Here is a 23678-nt window from a genome sequence, read left to right as displayed (position 1 = left end):
AGCTCCACCTCAACTTTGGTTTCATATAGATAATTTTTTTTGGCTTCTGAAATTGTCTGTTTTCCAGGATAAAGAAAAAATCATTTTTCAATTACAACTTCTTCCAGTTTTGTATTGTGTCTGAAATCTTACTAGTATGTTCCTCAATGTCAGAGTGGTGAAATTGCTTGTTCTTCATTGCTTTGAATATTACTGAAGGCAGCACTGATAGATCTGCAGGTCTGTCTAATGTAGGACTCATGAATAATGCACTTGGTTTTGTAGACTCCTTCTTGGGCAATATGAAGAATGCTGACCTTGACTTTTGGTACCTGGTTATTTGTCTTTTTTGAATATCATGAGAATGCTGGAAAATGCCTCTCTCTACATTCAAAAAATGCAGTCATGCCATGTACTACTGATATAGGTCTTCTAAGGTCATTTTTAAAGCTCTATCTCTGACCTGTGATTTTTTTTCTCGACAATCCTTCTGGGAAACATGTTTGTGCAGGTGCAGTATTCATCCTACTACAAAGGCTCCTCCAAGTGTTGTTTCTTTAAGGTGTCTAAATTGCCATCTGAGAGTGAATATTTTTAATGAGCGAAAGCTGTTCGAGTTTTTAGGAAAAATAAATATTGCTAACATTGATGTGTTCTCTTAACCTTTTTTTCTAACCTCTGATATCAAATAAACTGTGGAAGTACTGGCATCCATCCCAATAATTCTAATACTTCTATTTGCTGAAATAAGAATTTGAAAATTTGCATTGTTAGTGAATACCTTGTTAGCTTAATAAGTGGAAGCACTATGCCAGAAAATGAGAGGATATGAGTTCAGGTCCAAGTAAAGGCAAATGATTTTTACCCTAGGACATTTCTGCATTTCAAAGTATTTGCTAACTGCATCAGTGGCCATTTGAAGCCTTACTGTTCATTGTGGTGCCAGTCTTGTCTTGTTTTTGCTACAAACTATGTACAAAACCTTGAGTCTCATAGCAACATTAAGAGGACATAATACTATTTCCAAAATTATAATGACAGCCAGATCATTACATAATAATTTTAAATAATTCCCATTTGACTGATCTGCAGTCCAGATTTAGGAAGATTTAGAGCTTACTGGTAAAACCATCATGTTAATGATGAATCCTAACCACCTGTTCAAATTTATAATTAAAGAATAAAATAATTGTATGTGCAGTTGAATAAAAATGATGTATTTGTTTAAATCATTTTTGTTTTCAGCATGAAATAATTTTAACTCGTCAATTGCGTCATCCTAACCTAGTGCCCTACTACTCATCATTTGTAAATAGAAGTGAAGTGTGGGTGGTTATGCCTTTCATGTCCTTGGGATCCTGTCAGGATCTGCTTAAATGTGGGCAATACCCTGTAGGACTTCCAGAAGTGGCCATTGCTTACATACTGCAAGATGTCTTGAATGCATTACAATACATACATTCAAAAGGCTATATACACAGGTAGAGTTCTCTTTGAATATTTACTCCTAGTAATCTAATATAAATTCTCAGAATCTTCAGATTTTTATATCTACTCTTATATTAGGCCATGCTGTTCATAAAATCATTATTTCAGGAGTGTTAAAGCAAGTCACATTCTAATTTCTGGCTGTGGTAAGGTATGCCTCTCAGGACTACGTTATGCTTGTCGAATTATTCGTGATGGTCGATGGCAGCGCTCAGTTCATAAATTTCCCAGATCTACAGCTGCTAATCTTAATTGGCTTAGCCCTGAAGTGCTTGAACAGGTAAGCTATTACTCTTTATCGCATATATCTCAATTCATGTTTCTTATTCTGTGGCAATGAATTGAAATGAGAATCTACCTAATATTCACTTCAATGAGCTGATTTATTTGAGAATATATGTTGTGAATTGTAAAAGGAACTCTGTTTAAAAATATGTTTTTTGCTTTTAAATTAATTTTCCTAGTTCCTAGTTACTGATTTCCTTTTCATCATTAATCTAAACTTCTTATCTTTTGCCATGATTAATTGAGTTCACCTTGCCATGAGGTTTTAATTACTACTTGACTTCATCATGAATTACTTGATAATATTCTACTTTCCTGAGTTAATATTCCTACTTGCTTCTGTTCCATCATTTAAAATTAAATACAAATTTGAACCAGGAAAATTAATCCTACTCATTAATGTGATCTAATCAAAATGTCAGTTAACTTGTTGAGGATGAGCTACTTCACTGTGTGAAATATTTTTTCTAAATAGAGAAAAAGTCATATATAAGATTCTCACAAATTCATGTACGGAAACTTCATCACAAATGGTGGTTAAGTGCTAGCCTACCTTTGTTTTCATGCATCAGACCTTGGTTTCTTGAGATAAAACCATTAAGGGCCTTATGTAATTCACTTCTCTAGCATATTAAAATATGTGGGAAATAGAAGGAAAGTTGAACATTTTTGGTGAAAATTGGACCATAAAATAACCAATGCCTATGCATGACTATGTTACAAAGAAAACAAGGATAGACTAGAACTGATTAACATAAATTTGGATAGACCAATACAGTAGCTCCAATAATGAATACTGTGAAAATGTCTATTTTTAAGCATGAAAAGCCATTATTTTTATCATATCTTACAATTCTGAAATATTATTATTGTTGTTTATGATTTATATTGTTTCAAGGCCGAATAATATTGTTTTTTATAGCATTAAAGGAATAACAGTATATGGGCATTTTGTAATTTTCATCAACGTAACAAATTATTTGAGTCATCAAGAGGCATGCCTGTGCATAACTGAGGCACATGCTTCATAATATACAGCATATATCAGTATAAATTATTCTTAACTATTTTGTGGTAAAATGAGTATTTGCATGAAAAATGGTAGAAATGCTGATTAATTTGAATCTTCATCTAGACATTTCAGATTTGATTTAAATGTTTGTAAAATATGCTGCTAGAATTAAAAAAGATATAGCCCAATTATGATGCTAATTGCCTTCCATAGTATCTACGTCAATCATTTTTGCACATGATCAGCTATATATGTCATGTATGCATTTTTTAATTAGAAAACAAGTTGTTCATGAAATACACATAATTTATATGACTACATATTTACTGCCTTAAAATTCCTTGTAATCAACATAAAGTTACAAAAATTTTCCATTATAAAAAGAAATTGATCATTCATGCTGTTTTAAGTAAGTTTTACCATAAACATGCTGTAAACTCCAAAATCAATGAAACTGACTCCTTAATCTGGTATTTTTCTTCATACAATATAATATTTATCTCATGTGCCGGAACAAAACCCTTGAATCAGATCAAAAGAGAGATATATATATGAGACTTCTAATAAATAAAAGAATTGAGGAAATATGAGCATATCCAATGATGATTAATAAGAATTTTTTTATCTCCATAATTTTATTTTAATTTAGGTTGCTAGCTTAATGTGTGATCTAAATAAGTAGTTGTTTCATTGATGTGACTTAAGTGTTGTATCAGCAGCATCCCTAGTAATTTGTCATGGATAATAGATGTATCATTTCAAATCTGTAAGACAACTGCCAAATTTTCTGATCTCCTCTTAGTGTGTTTGAAAATCTGAATTTGGAGACATCAGGGAAACTTTGCCACTGTCCTTATGACTCTCTTCCAAGAAAAACACATAATCACTTTCTCTTTGCGCACATAGGTGTAAAATGATCACCCCTGACTATCTATTTTTTGCTATGTGACCCGTATTTTTCGTGCTCTGATAAAATAAAGGCAACCTAGCTTGTAGGAATGCATCCCTTTTGGGTCTTTCATTGGGTGGGAGCCCAATTCTGGCTGATGTTTCAACACGACTCAGCCATTGTCTTAAGCGCAAGAGTACTCTTACTCTTGGCGCACTGTAAGTAGAAATTTCTCTCAGGACATTTTCATGCTCGAGAGTACTCTTGCCCTGTGATGCCTGAGTCAAGCATGAAAATGTTGGCCAGAATGGAGACTCTCACCTGGTGGAAGACTTGAGAGAAATGTCTACTTGCAGTATGCCAGTAAAACACCAGATCTTGGGAAATAATTTTGACTTGGGACTTAAAAAAATGTTTCCAAAGTGCAGCAGAACCTCGCTTAATGAGCTCCTTGTATGGTGAGTAATTTGCTTAATGAGCATCTTTTTTGCATAATTAGTGACAAGGAGAGGGGTAGTCCCAGAAAGATTGCCCACGATTTTTTTTTTACGATTTTAAAGGTTTTTATTTCCGTAAAGAATAGTATACAAGAGTGAATAAAATATAACATTGAAACATAATAAAAACAATACGGAAACCCCGTTATAGGATGAAACTCCTCTTCGGGGCGGAAAGAAATAAATAAGAAAAGGCTACAAAGGTGGTAGCGGTTGCGGAAAACCTTTGATATCTTTTCGGCGGGAGCGGTATTGGCCCGGTATTCACCCACGGGCGGAGGGAAACCCGCAAAACCTCCGCCAGGCCACCGAAGAAGAAGGAACAAGAAAAAACAGTAACCATAAGGCTAACATAACAAGAGTAACAGAGAACAGATAACAATATATATATTGAGTTTTTAGAGTGTCACTTCACTTTAGTCACTTCACTGGGGTTAATTCACTGGTTGGCTAAGGTCGGTCGACGGGCTCTCCTGCGGGGTGGGCGGAAGAGTGGTAGGTCTGGGTCCGGCTGCAGGCAAGGTGGAAGATCCAGAGTGGTGCGAACCGCGTGCGGCGGCAGCTCCATATCCGGGTAGTAGGTTGGGAAAAGGGTGGTGATGATCCGTGCGGGCGACTGTAGTTTCACCACGGGGCGACGGCGTAGCAGGCTTCCCATGTTGTCCAGGATGGTGGTCAGAAGGTCTTCGTTGTATTCAGCCCATCGAGCCGCTGTCCTGCAGCGGGCGCGGCATAACCTGTGAAGGATCGGCTCAATGTCAGCACGGTCATATATGTATTCTCTCGGGGCATCGTTAGGCAAGAGAAGCAGCCGCCTCAAGACCCGGCGTTCAAAAGAGGCAAAGCGCTCTAGGTTGTTACGCAGGGGTAGAACCGGATTGCCCACATGCTACTTCAGTTTTTGTCTAACACTGATTCCACTAGCATCTTCGTGTCCCTAGTTATCACCAATTTTTCCAAACTTGTGTTCAGACATTTTCTTTGTGATTTTTTCTGCAAAGTGTAACAACCCTGTCAAAAATTTCCCCAAAGAAAAATCTGCAAAAAGACAGCCATAAGAGAATAAAAATAGCCAGAGAAATGTACACTAAATCATTTAAAAGCAAGGATGAGGTTAAAGTTAGGAATATCATTTGTATAGGGAACTAGCACGCTTTCACTACATCTACATCTACATCAATACCCTGCAAGCCACCAAAAAGGTGTGTGGCAGGGGGTGCAGCACCAGGAGGAAAGGGTAAGGGATGATGGGATTAGGGTTTTTCAAATGGATGGGGATAGGTAAGGGAAACCTGCAAAAAAAATATTTATAAAAAATATAAATATAAGCGTATAACCCTGCGCAGTCGCTACCTTGTCGGTTAGTACTTATTATGTCGAGCCGGATCCCGGGCGATTTCGATTAAAAGAATTCTGGTCTCTTATTGTTCTCGGAAAAAATGACCATTTAAATCTGTCTGTCCTGCAGTCAATCTCTCTAATCTTACATTCGTGATCCCTCCGCCCGTAATACGTTGGGGTTCGTATTATGTTCTTGATGTCATCGGAAAGGACCCATCTTTAAATGTTTTTAATAAGTTTAATCTATATTGTAAATGCCGCTGTGTAAGGGAATCCCAGCCTAAATTTTCTAGCAAAGTAGTTACGCTACTGCGTTGGTCATAGCAATTTTTGACAAATCTAGCCCCCCTCCGCTGAACTCGTTCCAATTCCGAAATTAAATTTATCTCTTGCGGATGGATGGATGGATGTTCTAGCATATATCTTTTGAAGCAGTCGTACCATTTGTCCTTAAATTTAATTATCTGGCACATTTCTCTAATTTATGATACCATCAGATGTGGAGGTACATACCCTTGAGATATATGTATAAAAAAAACCATAAACACAGTAATCAACTCGAAGGTCGGTTTAGTAGGTGATGGTAGAGATCACTCAGTACTAAGCCCTATACGGCGTGTGAAATTCACACTCAGGGTAGGGGGGGCCAGTTCCTTTCCCTGTGCCGGTTATGGTTTCCCAGGAAGATCTGGTACCAGAAAAATCACTTTAACTCGGGTGGAGCTGCAGGTGCCCAGCGTGCCTTGCCCGGGAATCGAACCCAGGACCCTCCAGTCAGCAGTCCAACGCCCTACCCACTGGACTACCGCAACCCACAGATATATGTATATGTGCACAAAATATGAAAGTGAGGAAGTAATATAAAAGTTGGACACTATTTTTCAAAATGTGATTTTCTTAGTCACATTTACAGCAAAAGGTTCCTGCCTTCTCCAACTTGTCTGTTATCACTACTATCTTCTTGAATTACATTGGCATTCTTCCCATCCCCTAAGCTTCCATAACTTCATTTGGCAACGTATCACCTACCGTTGGTTTACATGGGTGAAAGGATTTTGTATTTGGCAATTTTTTTACAAAATTAGCATTTTCTCCTTCCCCATGAATAATGTTTAATAGTAATGTGTTGAGTAATGTTTTTAGTCTCTGTGATTCATGATTAATGGTCATAATTTTGTTAATCTGTTATGTGACCGATTTTAAGTGGTCGGGTAGCCTTTTGGATGTTGTCAATAGGCTACCTACAATTTTTGTAAATTATCTACAAAGACATAATTTGATAAGAATGGTTTCTGTAAAAAGGCTCATCTAATTTATAATATCCCCTGGAGATCTGGTAATCAATGAAATCAAATTCTGGTTCATTTAGAAAAAAGTTGCGACCGAAGTCTGTTGATTCCTTCATAGTTCAAGTACAGATTTTTAAAATTTTAATATCTAGCTCTTCCTCATTAAGTGAATGGACAAGAAATACCAGCAATCCTTGTTCAGATTATGAGATTTAAGAAAAGCCATTGAACTTTGATGTGAATGAATTGTTGATGAAATTCTTTTGCAATTACTTGTTCTAGAGCTTCTCTATGCCTCAATGTATTTGTCGAGGCTATTTTACACAACATTTAAAGGTCTATGAAATGTGTACTTTTGTATTATAATTTACTGAGAGAAAACAATTTTCTCATGAATATGTGTGAAAAAAGCTTTAGACTTGTATAACCATATAAAATGTTATATATTCACTTGTATTGGAATCACCCTAATACCATTTTTAGTGCACTAATGATCATCATTAGTTTCATGGAAAAATAATAGCAATTAGCATCAATTGGAATTACATGTTATGGCACATTCATTGTTGCAAAGAAAATATATAAGCTCGATTTTTATTTGATAATTAACAATAATGATATTCAAACTACCTAACATTGGAATGCCCAATAGCAGTCAGTTAGTTGGTTTTGATTTTTTACTCTAATTCAATTAAGGTGAAATCCTATTTATGAACAAATGCCTAAATAGAAATGATAACATATTTTCCTGTTGCACCAGAGCTAGTCAGTTAACCTATGCTGGTTTGAAAGGGTTGTTTTGAATATTTGTTGGTGTTATAGGTGGAATTTACTCTATAACTAAAAAAATATTAATATTATTTGCATTATATTATTTATATAAATTTTATTTTATTAAATTGAACCTTAATTTATTAAAAAATCTAATGTTTAATATTTCACAAATATTTTTTAAGTCTGCTAAAAACAAACGTGCATATAAATGGGATGTGATCTGCTCACGCAGTGATCTGTTAGTGAAAGTACTTTGGTGATTTCATGTTCTGTTGTGAAATGGGGTGTAATTGGCTGAAAAGCAACTGCTTGTTGTGTGCCTATCACCACTTTCAAGTTGATAGGTATTTTTGGGTACACATACACTATATTATCATGTACCTGCATTAAGAACTATCTGGCTCTTCTCTTTCACATCGGTTTGCTATGTCCAGAGTTGTGTTGGTCATTGAGAATGAAATGGTTCGTACTACCTCCCAAAGTTAGACCCGCAAATTCTACATAAGATGAACTAGGGTGGTATGGTGGCCGCTCAGTTGGGAAAAATCAGGAAAAAGTAAGGAATTACTATATTCGTCAGAAGTTTTGAAAAAGGCGTAACTTTTTGAAAATGCTGTGAGTTTGATATGTGATTATGATATAGGAATGAGGAATTTCCCATGAGAATAATAAAGTTGAATGATTTCCTAAAAATGAACAAAGAAGAATTTTGTGCATTGATCAAATATTGTATAAAAAGGAAGTTACATCAGGAGACTAAAGAGAAACTTGATAAACATGTTGAATCTGCAGCAAAGACTGTGAAGTCCATTCCTTCAACTGGGAAGTTTATTGTAGCTTTTTTTGGTATTCACAACTTTTTTGGAAACTTCCTGATACCATATCATATGTTAACAACAAAATTAACTATAAAAATATATTAAATCTATGACAACTGCTGCCAATTGACCACTGCTGGGAATTGTTAATAGTGAGCTTTATTTGGGTATTCTAGTGTTAAGGTAATTGTTTTAGTAATTAAAGTGATTACTCAGTCATGCAATTCAAGTTAATTTAAATAGTTAATACTTTTAATTTGTAAAGTTTTATATATATGTAGATGTGTGTGTGTGTCTTGAAGAATAATTTACAATGTAATTCTTTATTTAGCATAAAATTGGAAAAAGCTACAATTACTAAACTTGTGCATTTCAGAACTTACTTGGTTACAACGAAAAGTCTGATATATATAGTGTTGGGATCACAGCTTGTGAGCTTGCAAATGGCATTGTACCATTTGCCAACATTCCAAATACTTTAATGCTTTTGGAAAAACTTAGAGGAATCACACCTCAACTGATTGATCGATCTACGTATTCTTCTTCATTACCACATCACCAAAACTCAGATGAAGCACAGGAAAATGATTCAGAAGGAGGTATTGAAACAATTTAAAATTGATTTTATCTGTGAACTTTGTTATGTGCATAAAATTCTATTGCACATCACATGTATATTTTCACCATTAAAATTACACGCATACAATTTTCACATTACATATTAAATTAACACCCAATATCAGCTGCAACCAGTCTGGGTATCTATCCTTGAGATTGAGGATAGTTTAAGGGCTTTATCTTTTTACACAGAAGTGTAGCATTATTGAAAATTAATTCAATTGTAAAAGAATGTTTGCAACAAATAGCATGCTTGCTGTGCTGAAGATTTTTTCTGCAGCATAATGTAAAACCAGGATTTGTAATCAAATGTTCAAATTATTTTTTGGGAATTGCTAAAAGAGCTTCCTCTTCGGGAAAAAAAGAAATAACCATTCGTAGATATGTTAAAATGGCATTCCTTTTTCTGTCAATGTAGAAAGATTTGATCCTCAGAATATTTATGGCCTAATCAAGGAAATCCTTGAAAAAATACGATTTCACCTATATGTATCTCAGGTTCGGTGCTGAAAATTCCCCTGATTCTCCTGTTTACTTCTTAAGATAAAATTGACCCTGATTTAACAACAATTTTAATTAGTTCAGATATTAAGTCCAAATTTTTTGAAATTGTAGGTACCTCCTGTATCTACCACAAAGCAGGGACTGTATTCATAGAAGTAATATGTTTGGCATAAAAATGCCTGACTTTTTCTACATCTTTGAAGGAAGTATTTATAAAGAATATGAGCATTTCAAAAAGTAATAAGAAAAATAATTGTGCTCCTAATGAAGAATTATGTGCTGAGAGGAGGGAATAAATGAGAAGCTAGTATGTTAGAAAAATAAGCAAACATTTTTATATGAAGCATAGTGTTAAATGCTTTCAAAATCTGGTCTTTTTGGAAAGCATGTGAGTTTAAATCAGAAATTTTGAGAAATGGTATGGAGAAGCACTTACATTCAATGTAATCTAGACAGAAAGGAAACAAGAAGTTTAATAGGATGAGGGTAAAGAGCAATTTCCCTGGAGGAAATTTGGAGAAGACTGGAAAGATTTATAGATAATAACATTCTGAAAACTGTGATACTGAATATTTTCTTCTGGAAAGGAGATGAGTCATAAATAGTGATTCAACTGATTGGAAAGAGGTTGAAAAGTTCAGCTGTCTGAAAACGGCAGCACTGTCATGCAAAAGTTGTTTATGTTGTGTAGAAGTATTTCAAGAGTTCACAATGGAGTATATTAGACTTTGTGGGCAGCTGAAACATCAATTCATTTACACTGATAGCTACCTAAAAAAACAGTTACATTTTTGTATTAATTTCTTTTTCAGTATACATATTTTATTTAGTAATACAATCAATAATAAACCACTCCACAGTATACTTTTCCAGAAAATGTTTCAATATTTTTATTTTTCATGGGTCAGGGATACTCAGACAAATAATAGAATAAAATCATTATGATTACAATGTTTTTGGTTCTGTTGTGTATGTTTTAATGTATTTTGTTGTTGTCCCCCAAAAGTCTGATTATAAAAGTAGAAATATTGAGTTTGTACCTGTGTATGATCACAGAATAACACATTTTCATTTTTATTTGCTTCCTTTAGAATTATAAAGTCTCCCATTTATACGAGGGTCATCCGGAAAGTAGTACCCGTTCGTGAAATAAAGACACAAAAGTAAATATTAACAAACATAAAAAATTTTATTTGAAAGAGGATACTTTAAACTACTTCTCAACATAATCTCCAAGCAAATTAAGGCATTTGTCATAACGTGTGACAAGTTTCTGTATTCCTGCTGCATAGTCCTTCGCCGCCAGCTCATTGAGATACGCGAGGGACCCATCTTGCACAAATTTTTGCATAATGCAGATGGTGTTTAACAATTTCATGAACAATTGTTCGAGAAACATTGGGAAAATGCTCACAGATGTCATCAATTGTGACGCGCCGATCGTTCCTCACGAATTCGTCAACTGAGCTCACCAGTTGGTCTGTAATGACAGACGGTCTCCCCGAACGCTCATCGTCGTGTGTGTTCCCCCTCCCCATGTTGAAGTTGCGACACCACCGCCGAACAGACGACTCGTCCGTTACATTGTCTCCATACACCTCCTTTAATTGGCGATGAATATCACATGGGCGAACGTTTCTTGCATTGAGGAATTTAATCACTGCCCTCACTTCACAACTGGCGGCGTTCTCAATTTTTTTAAACATTGTAAACAATCACAGAAACAACACAGGCAATGCTAGCGTCACGCAACTTGGCTCAGAGAAGGCAGACAAGCCACTGAAGCTATCTGACCTCGTCCAGTGGCTACTCGCGTCGTCAGCACTTCATGCGGCACGAACGGGTACTACTTTCCGGATGACCCTCGTAACTACACATATACGAGGGTCATCCGGAAAGTAGTACCCGTTCGTGCCGCATGAAGTGCTGACGACGCGAGTAGCCACTGGACGAGGTCAGATAGCTTCAGTGGCTTGTCTGCCTTCTCTGAGCCAAGTTGCGTGACGCTAGCATTGCCTGTGTTGTTTCTGTGATTGTTTACAATGTTTAAAAAAATTGAGAACGCCGCCAGTTGTGAAGTGAGGGCAGTGATTAAATTCCTCAATGCAAGAAACGTTCGCCCATGTGATATTCATCGCCAATTAAAGGAGGTGTATGGAGACAATGTAATGGACGAGTCGTCTGTTCGGCGGTGGTGTCGCAACTTCAACATGGGGAGGGGGAACACACACGACGATGAGCGTTCGGGGAGACCGTCTGTCATTACAGACCAACTGGTGAGCTCAGTTGATGAATTCGTGAGGAACGATCGGCGCGTCACAATTGATGACATCTGTGAGCATTTTCCCAATGTTTCTCGAACAATTGTTCATGAAATTGTTAAACACCATCTGCATTATGCAAAAATTTGTGCAAGATGGGTCCCTCGCGTATCTCAATGAGCTGGCGGCGAAGGACTATGCAGCAGGAATACAGAAACTTGTCACACGTTATGACAAATGCCTTAATTTGCTTGGAGATTATGTTGAGAAGTAGTTTAAAGTATCCTCTTTCAAATAAAATTTTTTATGTTTGTTAATATTTACTTTTGTGTCTTTATTTCACGAACGGGTACTACTTTCCGGATGACCCTCGTATTTTAAGTAGCTATGAATGTGGGTTCAAGTTATTCTATGCTGATTTGTTGTTATAATGAAAAAAGAATAAAAAGTAGGATGTGACTTCATTAATTGGTGAGACCATAGGTCTGCTAAGACTATTAATGCCCCACTGTCTGTGATACTGAATTTGAAGACTAAAATTTTATAAGGAAGTTTAGTCTTTGTCAGTATATTTTGGCTTCTATTGAAAAAGAAAATAAATGAATTAGTCTAAACTCTGACAGCCCTTGCTGTAACCATCAGGAAGTCATGTGCAGTTTCCTGATGATAGTTTAAAAGAGTATCAAATGGGTGAAATGCATTGAGTTTCAAAAATTTTAGATTTGGTCTAGAATTTCAACATTACGGAAAAAATACGGTTACCAGCTTATTTTGATCACCTAGTTCATTGTTAATATTCTTGCATTCTCCTGTTCCAAGGGAAACACCAGAAAGGTTCTCCTAGATGATTAATGGAAGAAAACCTTTTCATAATATTAAGTAAATACATTAAGCTGAGGGAAGAACATTCCCAACTAACTGTTTGATTTGACAGTCTATGATTCACATGCACAAAATGGCATTTCATAAGTGATTGAAATACTAACATACCTCTCTGAACTGTTTCACGAACTTAAAAAAATATTTCACTGAAACATCATGTTATCAGGGTTGAAAAATATAAAGTGCTTGTTTCTGTCCCCCTCTGGCAATTGTTCACATGTGATGTGTTTCTAAAATACTAAAATACAACATACACTTAACTGTTGGCCAGCTCATGGCTCAGTTTTATGCATTGAGAAGATTCTTGATCAGCACACAGGTAGGATAATAATGAATTGGAAGGAAAGTCAAAGCAAACTTTGACAATGAAAAATGATGTGTATATAGATATTCTCACACATTCTAGAAGATTTTATATTATACAACTCCAAACTGGATTTTGCTCACCAAGAGAGCTTGCTGTTATATAGAGTTGCTGCCTCTTTAATGTTGCAGTCTTAATTTTTTGGTGCCTTTATGCATTTTTGAGGTACAGTTCTCATCATCCAAGTACATACAAGTTCAAAGTCATTTATACTACTATGATGATACTCCTAAAGGATATCAGTCTTTTAGAATCACTAAAAAGAACTTTATTTTTTTACATTTCTCATGTACTGGCATATTGTAGGCAGCCTCCATTTATATTTCAGAAAACTATTAATCTAAGCACCTATTTAAGATGCACTTGTCACTTACAGGAATCAAAATGAAGAAAAACTTGAAAATACTTAAGATTTGACAGGATTGATAAATATAATGGAAGAAAATGCACCTATGTTTTGCCCTATGTTATTACCCTCTTCAGTTTTCCTTGCATTTTATTTGCCTTCTTGCCATTCAAAAATCTTATTCACTATATTCCTCTTCCCTATTTATCTAACTTTTTCATTCTATCACAGCCTTCAGCATTTTGCCTCTCCAGAAGTCTACCAACTTTTTCTGTCTTCTTTGACATTTGCCCAGCAATTGCCTTCTCTTATCACAATTAAAATTTCCTCCCTGCCCAAATGTCACAATCTTTTCAAAATTATTGTGTGTTCGATGAGTTGATATGTGATTATTAATTAATAAAAAATTTAAATCTAAAGAATGGATCATTACTCACAAGAGGGTCATTTTAACTGACCTCATTATTTACTCTTAATTGCTCATGCTATCGCCCCCGGGTGGAACTAGCATTCAGTGTATGACATGGTCACACCTATTAATTTTAGAATTCAAGTTGGTTGGTTGGAGTGCACCATATTGACAATATTAGAATCTCATAATATATCACCTCAGAGACCCAACTTAAGAATCAGTAAGAAAACATTATTCTCCCTTGAACAACATTGGGACAAAATATAAGGAAATGCAATAAATTGCTAAGGGAAAAGACTTCTACGTGAAAGTTGGTGTTTGATAATCTTAATTAGGAACAAAAATAAATATCCATTTCTATCCATAAATATTAATAGTATTCTTGGTCCAGGCAACATCAGAGAAGGGGGTTAGAAGAATTACTCAAAATCAAGAGTGCCTTTCAAAATGAACAAAGATGGCAGAGTTCATTTGAAAATGATAATTTTATTTCTGGAAAATTCCTTCCATTCTAATAGATAAGCCCTTTTAATATTAAGAAATTGCCTTTACAATTTTCCAAGGATAATACAACTAAAAAATATAAAGGACCAGCCTTGTCAAGCACACAGCAATGGTAGAAAACAGATGTTGCCATGAAATTTACATAGGTCCCAGTAACATGTTATCTGTTGTATTTCATTCTATCCTTAATTTCATGAATGTGCTGGTGTGGTCAGTTTTAGGTTGCAACTTCAACACTTTCCTCTCCTTTAGCTTCAGAAGATGCATATTAACTGTTAGAGCGAATTTGCTTAATTTGTGCATACTTCTTGTTAATGGAATAGCTAAACTTTTGATCATCATTACCACTCAATCTTGTAACTGCTGTCCTCTTCAACATACCTTTGAAGTGGGCGCATATGTGAGCCCATGTGCATAGGTTTGCTTATTGTTCTTAACTTCACAAGAAGTACAGTTTTCTTTTTTTAAATCCTTTGTGTTCTAACAAATTAACCATGTGTTGTTAGTTCATCACACAGACTCAGGAGTTGGGGAAAGTGTAACGAGCAACAATCACAATCAGCATCATTTGGGGGCTTCTGGTGCAGGGTTTAAGGTCATTGATGGCATAGTGCCTGATGGAGCTACACAGAAAGCATCCAGTGGGACCAGCAACCACGCTCCAAACTCTTCTTCAACAACATCGTTTCGTATTGGACCTCAGAGTGGTGGAATGATGGGAATGTGTGATGAAACCAATGAGAGGGATGAAGATGATGGGATATGGATGCAGCGTCAATTCACCGATGCATTTCACCAGCTTGTTGAACTATGCCTTCTGAGAGATCCTGTGCATAGGCCTTCTGCTGATCCTCTTCTGAGTCATCAGTTTTTCAAGCAGTACAGGTTGGTAATGTAATTTTATTTAAATAAATATCTAGAACCTTGTGATTATTGTGACTCATATAATGTTGCTTTTCTCATCATGGAATTGTTCTGTTATTCATTGTTTCTGATTTGGAAGCATTGGAGGACTGAAGTTGCATGATATTCCTTGAGTGGTGACTACTTTTGCTTCATCTCCTAATTAGTACTAATTTAAAATAAAGGGAAAGAAAAAATTGTAACTTTGTTGATTTCACCTAATGTTTTAATCTTATGAGCCAGATTTCAATGCATCAGTATCATCATGTAACCAGGGTCATAAGATTAAAACATTAGGTGGAATCAGCAAAGTTGCAATTTTTTCTTCCCGTTATGGATAAGTCCCACATAGTCAAGCCTGAAATTACTGATAAAATAAAGGGGTATATTTCTCGCCAGCATTCCTCATTTCTCTCAAATTCTACTCGAACCTAACTATTTATCTCTCCCTAATGATGCAAGCGACTTCAGCTGTAGGTTTCCCTCCCCAATAACTGCGTCTGCTTATAAGTACGTATAATAAATTAAATAAAAATTAGAATTAAATCTCTGTTTCAAAATGTTAAAATTTAATGATACTAATATGTACTATATTAAAATCAATGATTAGCAAATTTTAAAGTTGTAACATTATTTATTTATTTTTCTTAATATCATATAATGTTATGATTGGTGTAATATTACAACACTGAAAAACTTGGAGTCATTTATTGATGCACAATATCACGGCATCATCTTTCAGGATACATTTTCAATGTCAATACATTTTAAGAAAAAGACCAAAGGGATTTTTAACTTCAAGATTTTTAGCTGCATGCTATCACTTGTAATTTTTTTCACTTCATTTTTTCTGTGATGAGATTTTTGCAATGCACCTATTCTGCAACTATAGATAATTGCATATATTCTTGGGATTTTGTAATAACTCTCAAGCTACTGTTGAAGCAAATATTAGGTCTTTCACATATTTTTAATTGTCATTACATATCAATTTATTGGAATTTAAAACATACTATTTTATTGTGAAAAATAAATCGCAAAGAGTGCATTAAAAATGTACTGGCATAAGATTTTTCCAATGTTTCAAATAATCTTTTACATTAATAAACATTTGTAATATATATTTTGCTAATTGAAATGAATATCCTTCTTGCCTTCTTACCATAATCCTTGATTATTTTATATCCTTTTTGAATTTTTCATTTGGAATAGGCGCAGGCGGCGAAGTGGAGGAAATATTGCAAATTTAGCCAGTGATGGACAACAATCTCCCTTACTTGAAATACTCAAACCAGCCAGTCAACTTGTTTGTAATCAATGGCAGAGGCAGCAGAGTAGCCCAGGTGAACTTAACTATTAGATTTTCTGATATCATCAGTGAATGCATAGACTGTAAACACTTATTTGCCATGTAGTTGCTCATTGTTTTGATTCATTGTTACACTTTATTTCACAAAGAAGAATAAAAATTTAAGTTCAAATAAACTTTCTCTATTGCTTGTCTTGAAATATGTTTTCTGGCATTTAATGACATCTATTACCAATCTCTTCTATTCTATACACTCTTCTACGGTGTGATGACATAGCCTTCATGCTGCATGTCTTTTCATAAGTCAGCTGATTGCTGCTCATTGGAACATTATTGGAACTTCTGGAAAAATAAACCAAATTCTTCATGTAGATTTTGGAATTATTTTAATATCTATTTGTGGCTTTTTGGCATACATTTGCCAGTCCTGCTTCTGCATTTAATAAAAATTAATAAACTTGAAATATTGTTAACTTCTAAATTTGATACTTAAACACACTTCTAATGTATGGTGTGTTAAAAGTAGGGCTGTAGCTTACATCCTAATATCTGTGTGATATATATAGAGTGGTTCACAATATTATTTGGGTACACATATTCAAATTACAGATGTGACAACAGATAAAATTCAGTCAGCATATAGTACAGAGCACATGTTGGTCATCTGGATATGTTTATAAGTATTGAAAGACATTGATGTTTGTTGAATAGTCAAATATTCTAATAATCCATTAATTCCACTTTGAGTGAATTGAAATTCAGATCCTGCATTTTGGTTTTGCTTGGTAAAATACTAAACTCATGATACATGTCATAGTTTGTCCATTCAGTTAATCGTGCATGCATCAACATATTCAAAGAAGATTCATTCCCTGAACAAGGCTCTATCAAAGTTTATTCATTCAATGTAAATATGTCCAAAATGTTTCGTGTAATTCGTGTTTTGATATTGAAACTCATATATAAATTATAGCACCCAGTAGCGTATCGATTGCACCCAAGATGTTCAGGAAATTCGACATTTTTGATATTTCAAGATCCTACCCCATCAGACTTTTCCTTTTAAAGAGTTAGATATTCCGTCAGAGTTATAGCCTAATTAGAAAATAATTTGAAGCTCTGAAGTGACATTCAAATTTTAAAGAAGGAATAAAAGTTTGAACATAATTTGAAAAGAACTCTCAATTGTGACCGTTTTGTCTCCCTGAATTACTTTTATCAAAATCTTAACCACCTATTACTTTTTAATATTATATGGTGTTCAAACTGTCAAGAGAATGTAAATGAGAACTCATTCCTTGTGCAATTGGTTATATTAATTAAGTGTCATGAACTGTTGTTTAAATTTCATGTAATATTAGATGGAATAATATTATTCTCTTCATGTGTATAAAGAGTTAACCTTTGGATAAACAATGTTGTTGATGAATGAGGTATCTACAAATGATTGTAATAAGTAATAATAGGTTGCAGTGATAAGTTCCAATCATTCTTATTACTCAAGGTGTTAAAATTTAAATGTAGTGTATTTTTTAAAACGATGAAAGGAACATTCAAAAACATCCAGGTTTTTAACTTGAATCCACCACTGAGCCCCTTTCAGACACCAAATTTTTCCATTCATTATAAATCAGGTGATGTAATAATTTAAACAATATTAATGGTCAATATATTTGTATTTTTTCAACACCGACCAGCTCATACATGTCTTTTATTTAATCAATGAAAGAATAAAGAAGATTGGTGAACTGCTGCTCCTCAGGATGATTATGTTGTGGTTGCCTGATTATTAATCTACTATTGTTTCTATGACTGCAGTGACATGGTTGTTGCATCCTTGTACAGGTTATATGTACCAGATTGGCTGTTGACAAGCGCTTGCCAAGCAATGACTTCTTCGGGTGTATTTCTAGTATTTTAGTCCTTATTGTCCTGGGATAGATTCCTATACTCTTCAAAGTATTATCACCAATTGTTACTTCTGCTTCTTTGCATAGAGCACTATATTTATTTTGCAGTTACCTAACTCCTAAAACTAGAGATTAATCCAAAATTTGAAATAGCAAAATGCTTGGTAGTTTTTAGCCCCACTGTTTATTGTGATGATGACTAAAATTTCTATGGAGAAGTACATGAAAATCCTATGCATATTACTGAATGTATTTTCTATGAAGGCTTTTTCCCACATTAATCCTCTGTCGTTCGTATCTTTCAAATAGTCTTTCGAGTTTAAAAAGGGCAAATTGGGTGTTTGGAGTAAAGGGTTGCTCATACAGATATTTGAGACCCCATACCTGAGTAGTATTTAGGGGAGGCGACCGACAGCTGAGGTCATTTGCGCCTTAGGGGATGGACAGGAAAGGATGAAGGGTGGAGAGAAACCCGGCGTTGGCATTAGCCTACTCTTTACGAAAGGCGCCAAGGAGTCCACAGCTTAACGTCCCATCCGACGGACGGCGTACTCACTCAGAGTGCCCTCCACAAAGCACTTCAAGTAGGGATAGAGATACCTCTGAAAAGTATTCAACACCGCCGGGATTTGAACCCAGGCCCTCTGGGTGGGAAGCCAGTACGTTAGCCCCCGCACAATCTTGATCCCTTGCATGAACATTTAGCTTTGAAAAAAATTTGTTTGCGTTGGATCCCGCATAATTTGGCAAAAGCACTATAAGATGCTTTTGTCAATTGGTGCAAAGAAATGCTCAAGAAATACAATTGCAGTGCATCAAAAGCTGTTTATAACATCTACACAGGTGACGAATCTTGGATATATGCATATTAGCCCAAAACAAAACTGCAATCCACTGTATGGGTCTTCCAATACCAGCCAAATCCAACAAAAGTGATTTGTGCACAAAGCACACCAAAGCAAATTATTGCCTGTTTCTTTGGAATTACTGGACATATGGTAACTGTACAGTTTACGAGCTATGTAGAACTGTGAATTCTGAATGGTACATGAGCATTAGTTTGCCAGAAGTGCTTGGTGATATAAGGGAAAAGAAGCGGCAACGAAGGATCATTCTTCGTCATGACAATGCAAGCTCTCACAGATCAGCTGAAAGAACAACAGTTTTGACCAGCTAAAATGTCAAATAGAGGTGTCATCCTCCGTACAGCCCTGCTTCAGCACCAAATGACTTGTTTTTATTCCCATTTATCAAGAAAAAATTGAATGGCCAACGTTTTTCAGCATTTTAAGAAGCCGTTGATGCATTCAAACACCATGTTTTGGAGGTACCTCAATCGGAGTGGAAAAAGTGTTGCAAAAATTGGTTTGAGCGCATGCAAAAGTGTATTGATTATCATAAAGAATACTTCAATAAACAATGAAGCCATTTTCAACAAAAAATTACTGTCTTTTCATTATTAGACTGAAAATATAAATAGCAACTCTCGTAATATCCATGTTGTAAGATTTGTTGGTGAGCCCGGGGGAAAGGAAGGATGGGAAGGAATGTTTTCAACAGGGGGCTTGGAGGGGAATTGTGATATGGAAGATGCTTGCTTTGGGGTATTAAGGGTTATCAAAAATGGAGTCATTGCCCAGTGCACTATTTTTTTGTCTCTTTCATGGATGGCAATCTCCATCTGCCCAAGGGCATCTATTTTTCCACCTTTCTTTTCTTTGTTTAATACCTGGGGTGTCAAATCATTGCTATGATCATGTTTGAACAAATGCTTTCGTAAAGTTGAACTTCTGGTTGTAATTTCTGAAGCACCATTTGTGCTCCTTCAGCTTTGTTTAGAAGGATATGGGGTTTAGCCAATCAAACTGCATCATAGTTTGCTGTTTGGCACAGCAAGCCACAGTCCAGCTAGCCAATAAGAAAAGTAAGAATATCTCTATTGCGCATGTGCACTCACACACACACACACACACATGCACACTCAACTCATACACAAAAATCAAAACGAATTCTCAGAAAATAGTTTAGATAGGAAACGTGAAAGGATGAACACAATGGTAATGAAGATGGCGGAAGGAAAAGGATTACATGCAGAAAAAATTCAAATGGTTAAAACCTATTCTTTAGGATATAAGAAAGTTAAGGGATGGTTAACATGTAGAAAGAACAAATCAAAGTTAAGTGGGGGCGGTAAAAGGGTAAAAATTCCAAGGAGAAAAAAACTTCCTAGCACTAATCTCTCAAAGTATATGAACATCCAATGAAATTTCTGAGGAAAATCTTACCAAGTTTACTAATAAAGTAAATCATCAGAATATGAATCCTGAAAAACAGATTTTTTAAATATTTATCAGTTTATTAGTTTAATAATGTTTCATGACCTTTGAGATCCTTGTCAAGCACGGTTTTTCAGGTGCATACCCTTTTGTATGCAAATGAAATTGAACTTAAGAGGAGAGCAGGAAATTGATCCAATGTTATGGATAAAGGTGGTTTCATAATTTTTAGAGCATATAATTTGAATTTTCTGGTCATGTAGTACCAAAATAAAAATCAACAAACATTTCTTGAACCAAATTCATTTATTATCATGCAACCAATGTTAGAAGTGCTGAAAATAATTCTATTTTTTACTACAGTGAATTTATCATTATTAGCCGTACTCTACTGGGCTAGAGAAGCCTTTTGATGAATCTTAGCTCTACCCACTACAGTGCTTGTAAGCACTAACTAGCTTGACACAATGTAACCTCAAATGCAATACTACAGTAGCTCAATATTTAGCTCTGCATACCTTCTAGCTCCCTTAATTCCATCCGAAAGGCCTATTCTTTTCCTCCCTGTACCTCACTTTGACAGAATTCTTTCCTTAATCACTATATCATCAGCATCCTATTGCCTCTCAGTATCTCTTGCATCCACCTGTCCTGTCATCTTCAAATTTCTTCCAAAAACCTTCTCTATTACCATACCTTGCCTATAACTTCATTATTTGTTTTCCTTTCTGTTCATTGTTTTTATTTATTCTCCTCCGCACCCACAAATGAAAAGCTTCCTTTCATTCTCTTGCCTCAACAACCAAGTTTCCAAGCCATATAAAGCTATGTTCCAAATTATTTTCCCTGTTCTTTTCCTTATATTATTACTTTAGGTGCTGATCATCCATTCCCACCTGGTAAAAGTTTCTTGACTTAATACGATTCTTCAGTTAGTGTCTTTACTGTTTTGCCAACCTTCTTCTAAAACACTTCGTTAATAGATGAATTTTTGCACTGCTTAGTCCCCCAACTTCAATGTTTATCTTAGTCTTTCCATTTCTTAAAAATCTCTTAAACTTCATTTTCTTTTGATTTATTCTTATCCCATACCAATTGTGCTGATTCTGCAATGTGGAAGATAAATTTTGTAAGGATTTGGCTGACTGGCTAATGGACGCTTGATCATCCACAAATCTGACTCACGAGTTCCCCAATAACTTTCACGCCTGTCTCCAGCTTTTCCCATACCTTCCATACTTTTCCTCCACTTGTACATTGAAAAGAGCCTTTGACAATTGACCTCCCTGGTTTCCTTCCCTTTCTAGTACTGCCTTTTCAAACTCTATATTTTCTCTCTGCATTTGTGCCATCTGAGACGTACGCAGATTCATAATAAGCCATTTATATCTACAGTCAACTCCTATTTTCTGCGAAGTATTAATTGATTGCACTGATTCTACCAATCATATGGTTATATTTTTAAATTTTTCCACCAATTTTATTTTGCCCAGAGAATTATCACAAACAGATTCTAACTATAAGAATAAATACTATAATAAGAATTGTCTACAAAATATTAGATAAGGAATAATAAGAAGAGTATTGTGGTAATATTGATACACTAATATGTATGAATTTTTGTATATGTTGTAAATACCTATATGTATATTATATACATTTGGATGCACTTTACAGTAATGCCGCATCATATCCATAGGTACAAAAAAATATTTTTAAGCTTCGGAATCGGGTGACATTCATCCACAAATGTCACAAATATCTAACACTTAAGGATTTTGTATCCTTCAAGGAAAAGTGTAAAGGAAATTGAGGTCTGGAAAGCAAAAGAAAATTTCCAATTTTCATTCTATATATATCCAACAGTTTCCCTTAGGTGAATAATGTCATGCGATTTGTCAAAAACAAGGAATCATATTGTATTTATTCTATTGTCTGATATCAATCAATGGTTTGACTTTTCTCTCTGACTGGAAGCATTTCGGGACCATGTAATTTGAGCATACAGGTATTACACACAAGTATTTCATCAATGACATTAACCCAAATAGCACGTTTCAAAAACAGCATGTATCATGTAAAATACCATGTATACCTATCTAATAGGTTGCACATTGTCTTTTTCTAGATGAACTTCAGTCATTACTAGCTGCTGAGATGTTTGAAGAAATGTATATTGGACCTGAAGACTGGGAATTCTGAGTGGTTTCTAGAGTGGATTTTTGATGACCAAAGAATTTCTTCAGTTTAATTGCCAAATGGTTGACATCCACGTAATGTGGGTCTTTGTACAAAAAGCATATGAACTGTGAACAAAGACTTACAATCTTTACCATGATTAATTTTGTTTCTCAAGAGGAAGGGCCTTTCATCCTCAGAAATACCACTTTAAAATTAACAAATAAAATTTTTAGTTTTCATTTCTAAGGTATATAACAAATGCTCATAATTATTTTCATTGTTATTTTGAATGAATATTTTATCTACAACTTTATTGTTCTTCCTGAAATCTCAATAAAGTTAACAGAAGTTTCAAAGCAGTCTATTGTGACCTGTACTCCATGTAGCATGTACTCCTATAATTCCTAATTTTGTAAATATATGAACATTTTACACAACTTCATCTTGCTAATTAGGGGTTCATGAGGAAAACACTCAAATGTTGCAAGTTTGTGTGGGTGAGGAACTAAATTTTCTTTTTAAAAGAAAAATATTTTCTCTGTAAAGCTTTGTAATAGTTTCATGTTTAGGCATCATTTTACTGACTGAAAAACAAGGTATGTGCTATTTTCTCAGGGAAGTAAATCTTTTAGGATCTATATTTTTTTCAATTTCTCACTGACAACATTTGTGGTGTTATTCCAAAATAATCTAGAAGTCAGCAATAAAATTTGCCCCTAGCTACATTTTCCGTTCATTCATTATATAACAAAATTACCTGATTTAGCTTCCACTTAACTGTGAGTCACATGATATATTAATTAAGAGTAGACTCCAAACAATAACATATGCCTGCA

The 23678-nt window shown here is 35.0% G+C and overlaps 1 protein-coding gene across 4 annotated transcripts in view; it reads left to right on the top strand.

The window, feature by feature from the left end:
• The window catches only part of Stlk (Ste20-like kinase), a 31931-nt gene extending 8736 nt beyond the window's left edge, over window positions 1–23195 (top strand). For 2 of the 4 annotated variants that reach the window (XM_071590160.1, XM_071590169.1), the window contains exons 3-8: window positions 1225–1460; window positions 1576–1747; window positions 8749–8971; window positions 14770–15148; window positions 16379–16509; window positions 22790–23192. In XM_071590160.1, the coding sequence (XP_071446261.1) occupies window positions 1225–1460; window positions 1576–1747; window positions 8749–8971; window positions 14770–15148; window positions 16379–16509; window positions 22790–22863 (1215 nt within the window). In that variant the 3' untranslated portion in view covers window positions 22864–23192. Of the gene's footprint in view, window positions 1–1224; window positions 1461–1575; window positions 1748–8748; window positions 8972–14769; window positions 15149–16378; window positions 16510–22789 lie in introns of all 4 variants that reach the window. The other 2 variants (XM_071590178.1, XM_071590187.1) reach the window with 2 other exon arrangements.
• The last annotated feature ends 483 nt before the right edge of the window (window positions 23196–23678 follow it).

Source organism: Hetaerina americana, unplaced genomic scaffold, assembly GCF_022747635.1.
Source record: "Hetaerina americana unplaced genomic scaffold, ioHetAmer1.1.p SCAF_1, whole genome shotgun sequence".
In the NCBI taxonomy this organism is placed as follows: Eukaryota; Metazoa; Arthropoda; class Insecta; order Odonata; family Calopterygidae; genus Hetaerina; species Hetaerina americana.
This window is presented reverse-complemented; position numbering and strand designations above follow the sequence as displayed.